At 58.5% G+C, this 6,164-nt stretch overlaps 1 protein-coding gene across 1 annotated transcript; it reads left to right on the top strand.

The window, feature by feature from the left end:
• The first annotated feature begins 1,907 nt into the window (after positions 1-1,907).
• On the top strand, positions 1,908-6,107 carry LOC112994393 (C-type lectin domain family 17, member A-like). Its single transcript, XM_026118719.2, has 9 exons — positions 1,908-2,425; positions 2,809-2,919; positions 3,029-3,127; positions 3,217-3,267; positions 3,548-3,637; positions 4,249-4,362; positions 4,446-4,597; positions 5,046-5,155; positions 5,588-6,107. Exons 1-9 carry the CDS (start codon positions 2,326-2,328, stop codon positions 5,718-5,720), a joined length of 960 nt encoding a protein of 319 aa, XP_025974504.2. The 5' UTR covers positions 1,908-2,325; the 3' UTR covers positions 5,721-6,107.
• Positions 6,108-6,164: the final 57 nt, after the last annotated feature.

Below are 6,164 nucleotides of genomic sequence, written 5' to 3'. Positions count from 1 at the left end.
CAGACGGGAGGGGTGCAGGGATCCCCGGGACAGGGCATTGGGGGACTTGGGGGGGTTCCCAAAGCCCTGGGGGTGCTGAGAAGGAGCCGAAGCATCAGCAGTGACAACCACCAGCCGGGAATTTGGGTTTTAATGCTTTTTTTAAGAAAAATAAAAGAGGATAAAGGTGTAAGCACCAGTGAGGGGTTCAGGCTTGGAGCCGGCGCTTCGTTTCTCCTCAGCAGGTCCAACATGAGGGGGAACAAGTCCTTCAGCTTAAGAAGGGTCTCTCGAATTTTTTAAGCTCTCTTTCCCCGGTAATGGGAACAAATCGAGCGGGAAGGGAGCGGATGGGACGAATCGGTGGTGTCTCCGGCCGCACAGCGTCCCGCCGGCCAGCAGCAGGAGCCCCGGCGGCACGGACGGCCCCGGAGCCGGCCGCACTTCCCCTCCGCTCGGGACGGGCCCTGCCCAGCACCGGCAGGCGAAAGGGGGAACCGAACGAAAGGAGGAAGCTTCTCATGGCCCCGAGTGGCAAATCAGGGAAGCCGGGTTGAACTCCGGCCGGGCTGGGCGAGGAGAACCAGCAGAGCGGCTTACTGGGACCAGTTTGGTGCCCCCAGTATGAGAGATTGGTAAATGGGGAGCATGTGATGGAGGAGGAGTGGGACAGGTTTAGCCTGGAGAAGCTCATTTCCATCCTCACCGTGCAGAGGATGAACGAGGCCAGATGCTCGGTGCCTAGCGAAAGGACGAGAGGCAACAGGCACGAGCTGGAAATTCCCATGGGATGTAAGGAGAAAAGCTGGGAGCCGGGCAAGCTGCGCGAGCTCCATCCTTGAAGATTTTCCCCATTTAGGTGGACACGGCTCTGAGCAACTGGCTTGATGCTGGCCCTGCTGGGGGTTGGACTGGGCTCTGCAGGTCCCATGGAGGGGGTTCAAAATGGGTGGTATCACACCCACCTTGCGTTTCACATGGCCCATCGCAAGCCGGGGCCTGCCGACAAATTTGGCTGGAATTGGTTAACAGTTTGGAAGTTGTTCATTAATTGTGACCTTCTAAGCTTCATTTTGGGAGACGCTGAGGCCTGGGGACGCCTCGCACTGAGCCAGGCCATGCCACCAGCCCCTCTTTTCTTTAGCTTTATAGACAGAGCTCATGTCAACAAAGTAATTTCCCGGAGAAGGGAAATGCCATCGGAAGACATGAGTATTGTCAGGACTGCAAGCTTCTCTTGTGAGAAAAGGGCTGGAGACCTCATGATCTCCTCACTCCCACGGCTGGAAGAGCCACAGCCATAGCCCGGCCCTCAAAGATGCCGGTGAACGTTGAGAAATACCCATGGATCCCCATCCCACCAAGCCTCCCTATCCCCCCGGGATGTTTGGACTTGCGCCCTTGCTCCGTCCGGGCCTTTCTTGGAGGCCACGTCACTGCCGAAAGCACCGGGACTGGCCTCGAGAGCGCTTCGTGCTGACCGTGTGAATTCGGCGCTCGTGACTGAACCGAAAGTGCTGAGCTGTTTCCGCACGGCCCGGTTGCACGGCAGCTACCTCCAGACTTCTCTGCGACCGTGGATTCCTTCTCTTGGAGCCTTTCTGGAGAGCTTCGGGCACAAAGGAGAGCTGCCGGCCACCTCCTCACCGCCCCGCCAGCTTCAGGGGGCCGCGGGCCCCATCCGAGGCTCTTGGCAGCTGGGGGAGAGGCTTTTTTTGTGGTCATTTTAGACTGGAAAACAGGCTTTCAGCATTCAGCAGATAGAAACCACACCTGAGCTTTTCTCTAGATGGCGCAGGAGATGTTCTGGAGGTCTTAACGGCAGACAGAGCAGGATCCAACACGTTCCCATCACGCCTGGGAGGCCCTGAAAACAGGAGGTCCAACCTCAAAGACTTCAGAGGCAAAACAGGCCCTGAAGCTTTCCTCAAGCACCAATTCCTGCCCCGGGGTTGAGGTACGCGGGCAATAAATTCCCGCTGGGAATGCTAAAAGCCGGTGCTCGTCTTGGAGCACACCGGTCGCTGGAGGCCAGTCTTGGTCACTTTGACATGAAGCCTTCAGCAGGTCCCATCTGGCGGGTCTTGGGCCTCGTCCAATGAGCACGGCGTGTTTTTAAGTCACCCCTACAAAAATCAGCAGGGAAGAGTCTGAGGCCCACGGACCCAGCGCTGCAGCGTCTTCAGCTGCGAAATGACATTCTCAGCAGGCTCCTGAGTGTGCATTTTTTTTTGTTTTCTTTGGAAAATATGAATTATGAAACGCAAGGGTTCACTTCCCCCGGAAAGGCTGATGCACATTCCTGACCGCATAAATTGAGACCATATCAAAAAAAAGGGGTCAGAGATGTCAGAAGCCGTAGGCGACCACGGCTCCTGCAAGGAATGGGAGACTGACGAGATGATGGAATTGCAAGATCAAGAGCCGAGGAGAGCACGTAAAGGAGGTAACAGCGAGATGATCTCGGGGATAAGAGATCTAGGGCTGGAGACATAGGAAACAGGAGGGCTTCCAGCGCTTCCAGCATTGCCTTTCGGTGAAATTATGATCGGATGCTGCCCTAATCCATAGGCCTTAAAGCTCACGAGAGAAACGCTGCCACGTGGTAGCACCGTTGGGTTATGATTGATATTTCTAGGAGTGAGAGGTCTGAGCATGAACAGGGCAGTAGGAGAGACCAGAGCTACTTTAAAGTATTATTCTGGGGGGAATCTGGCCTTTTTGTCCTCTTCTGGAGAGCAACGCTCAGGGTGTAAAACCTCTCCCCGCGTGAAATGCCAACGGGGTGAGTTATGCAGAGTAGCCGAAACCCGCCGTCGCTTCCTCCAGCTCGGTGCCTCCCTGCCTTCTGCCAGGGGAAAGCTGTCACAGTCCTCTACGTCCTCTCGGCCTTCTGCTTTGTGCTGCTCATGGTTCTCATCGTCACCAGTCTTCAGAAAAGTAAGGCTCGTAGGCGCTCCTCTTGGCTCACATCGACGTCCCTCAGCACCGCCGGACTGGGGCTCTCACCCGGGCTCCGGCGTTAACCCGAGGATCCCTTCTCCCCCAGTAACTGCCGTGTGGGAGGCTCTGGAAGAAGCGAGGCTGAGGAACGAGAAGATCCACGCTGGCTCATGGCAGAACCTGTCGCACGTCCAGCACGTCGTGGGTAGGAAGCGGCCGCCCCTTGCCCAAGCGGCCGCCTCGGTTGAGCGCGAGCCTCCAACACGCCTTGAGCTCTTCTTCTTTTCCTTCCAGATAAGCAGATGTCCGATGAGTTCACGGCGTTTCGCAGCCAGCTTCTTAACAGTACGTTTGGCAGCGCTCTTGCTCCCGTGGTGGCACGTCCCACCATCAAAATTGCCGTGGCCGGGCCACCCATGAGCTTTGGGGGCTGTGGGAAATGCGTCCCGCCCTTCTGGGTGGCCAAACCTTGGTGATGCCATGGGGCCTGTCGCCTTTTCTCGGTGACGTTGGCGGGTCGGGCGCGCGTCTCCTCGCCGGCGGAGATGAGACCCCGGGAATGCAACGCCACGGGTCTCGCGCGCCCGGCCCGATCTCAGGCGCTTCCTCCCTCTGGTGTCGGCAGTCTCCAAAGAAGTGGCGAACATGAGGGCGAAGATGACGCAGTGCGAAGTGGGTTGCGGGAAAGCCCTGTCCGATCGCCTCCGCATCCTAGGTGAGAGATCTCCTGGCGCCCAGCTGCTCCCTCCGGCCGGGAATCCCTGCTTTGAGCTTTTACCAAGCCGCGGAAGATACGATGCTCCTACAAGTCCGTTGTAGAAAGCTTCAAGCTTTGGAGAGCCCAATTTCGATGAAATGCGAGTTTAATGGTGGCTTCAAGCTCTGAAGAGCCCAAATTTCAATGAATTGCGAGTTAAAACGGTGGCTCTCAACAACCCTCCTAATACTCCACAGACGGAGCATGTTCTTGGGCTTCTCTAGACCCACCAAAGATGCCTAAACCATGCTGGGAGCAGCAGGGGGGATTCGGGAGTGCCCCAAGCAGGTCTTAATTTGCTTGATATGTTATTAGATATAATATATGGACAGGAGGAAGGTCTTTATGAGCTACTCACCCTCTCACTGAGAAGCTGCTGATAAGCAGATGCGATCGCAGGGCTACGGGAATAAAAGATCGCTGAACGTGAAAGCAGGGAGGTTTTAGTGCCTGGAGAAAAGGTTCAATAGGGAATAAAAAAGCTCAGGAGTGGGATGGGGAGAAAGGGGCCGAGCGCTGGAGTGGTTCTCCGGGGATGGGACCGGTTCCACGGCGCCTGTCCCCGGCAGAGGGAAGGCCGGTGTCGTGGCCGGCGCCGGAGGAGCTGGCTGAGCTGAGACGCGAGCAGAGGACCATGCAGGCACTGCTGAGCGGCGTGCTGGCAGAGATGCACAACGTCTCAGGTGAGGAGCTGCCGCCAGGGCCGGGCGCCGGGGCTCGCGGCCCGCGCCGGCTCTCTGCCAGCCGCCCTCTTCGCTCCCCGCAGAGGTGATCTGCACGCGGTGTCCGGCTGGCTGGCAGCAGTTCTTGAGAACCTGCTACTACTTCTCGACGGCCAAGAAAGCCTGGATGGACGCGAAGCTCTTCTGCATCAGCCACAGCTCCCACCTGGCCATCATCAACAGCGAGCAGGAGAACGTAAGCCGAGCGCTCTCGCTGGAAATCCCTCGCGGAGGGCAAAGGCTCAAGTCCGGCGTCGCGAACGGAAAGCCAACGGCTAAAAACGGGCCAGGCTGCATGCACCGAGACCACCTGGGCAGTGGGGAAAAGGCCTCGAGGTCCCTGAATTCGAGGTGACCCCGGGTTTGGATACAACCTTCGGCCACGTTGGGCAAGCCTGGCCCCGAACTGGAGCTGTTGCCCTGATCCCATCTTTGGGAAACCGTCTTTGGGAAACCCAAGGGAATCCTTGACCCAAGGGAAACCCCGACCCAAGGAAATCCCCGACCCAAGGGAATCCCGTCCCCCAAATCCACCCCGGCTGCTAAGACGCAGAAGCTCCTTGAAATGCAACCCAAACCATGCACAAACGGGTGTTTCTGCCCCAATTTAGATGCTGCCCACCTTCTTTTCCTTCCCCACGTAGAAATTTCTGGCAAATCAGGTCATGGATACGCAGGTCTTCTGGCTGGGCCTCACCGACATGCACAAAGAAGGGGAGTGGCAGTGGGTGGACAGCAGCCCACTCTCTCTCAGGTATGGCTCGGCGGCCTCGCCGGAGGGGAAATCGCCCGACACACTGGCACTGCTTTGGCCTTGGCTCCCTTTTTGCTCCGGGGATGCTCTTAGCAGCGCGTCTCGCCCCTATTAGTGCCATCTCCTCCTTTGCCCGCAGCCGGTCCGGCTGCTTGGGAAGGGCAAGCGCCGGGGAGCATGGAAAGGGGTGCGGAGTGGCCCCAGCAGCGTTTTGCCTCCTTCCCATTTGGGAAAACCGATGTGGAAACTCGGCATGGGCAACCACAGCTCGCGCCAGGCCATGTTCTTGGTTCTCCTTGGGGCATTTGAAGGCATCCAAGAGCTGGGGGGATGCTGCCGGCGCCCGTGCAAGAGCTTCTCCCCCTGCTCCGAAATCTCCGCGCGTCCCCTACCCGTCGGCACGCGGCTCTGCCCTTTCCCCCCTTCCGCCAGGCTCTGGAACAGCGGCGAGCCCAACAACGTCGGCCAGCACGGCGAGGACTGCGCAACCCTCTACTCCAGCGGGCGCTGGAACGACGCCGTCTGCTCCAACGCCGAGTCCTGGATCTGCGAGCGGAGCTGCTAGCCCGCTCCCCACCGCCGGCTTCGCGGGGTGCTTCCCGCTCCGCTTCCCGTACGGACTTGCTTGGGCGAAGCCCAGCTCAGTACTGGGTCTCTCTTGATCCGGGGCGGACTTTAAGCTTGGAAATGCAGGTGGAAAACAGAGGCGCCGGGGCTGACGACGGCGCAGCGACGGGCACTGAGGATGCGCTGCCTCGTGAGCTGGAAAAAAAACACCCGAAACATGAGAAATGGAACAAAACGCAAGGGTGCCGGTTCCTCCGCCCTGACCGGCCCAGGACCACGTGCCGCGCTTGACTGTTTCCTGTGCGCTTTTGCCTCAAATTCCACCTGTTTCTCCCCATAACCTTGCAATAAATCTGCATTGCACAGAAATCGAGTCCGGCTACTCACTGCCCCGGGTGAGAGCGGGAGCCGAGGCTGCTCGCGGGCAGCTCCTGAGCGTGGG

This window comes from Dromaius novaehollandiae, chromosome 33 (genome assembly GCF_036370855.1).
Source record: "Dromaius novaehollandiae isolate bDroNov1 chromosome 33, bDroNov1.hap1, whole genome shotgun sequence".
Classification (NCBI taxonomy): Eukaryota; Metazoa; Chordata; class Aves; order Casuariiformes; family Dromaiidae; genus Dromaius; species Dromaius novaehollandiae.
The sequence above is the reverse complement of the archived record's forward strand: the minus strand, read 5'-3'. Positions and strand labels throughout refer to the sequence as shown.

Coding starts and splice junctions, on each gene's coding strand:
- LOC112994393 (XM_026118719.2), top strand. CDS start 2,326: ATGTCAGAAGCCGTAGGCGACCACGGCTCCTGCAAGGAATGGGAGACT. Junction 2,920..3,028: donor CGTCACCAGTCTTCAGAAAA/GTAAGGCTCGTA, acceptor CTTCTCCCCCAG/TAACTGCCGTGTGGGAGGCT. Junction 3,128..3,216: donor GCACGTCCAGCACGTCGTGG/GTAGGAAGCGGC, acceptor TTTTCCTTCCAG/ATAAGCAGATGTCCGATGAG.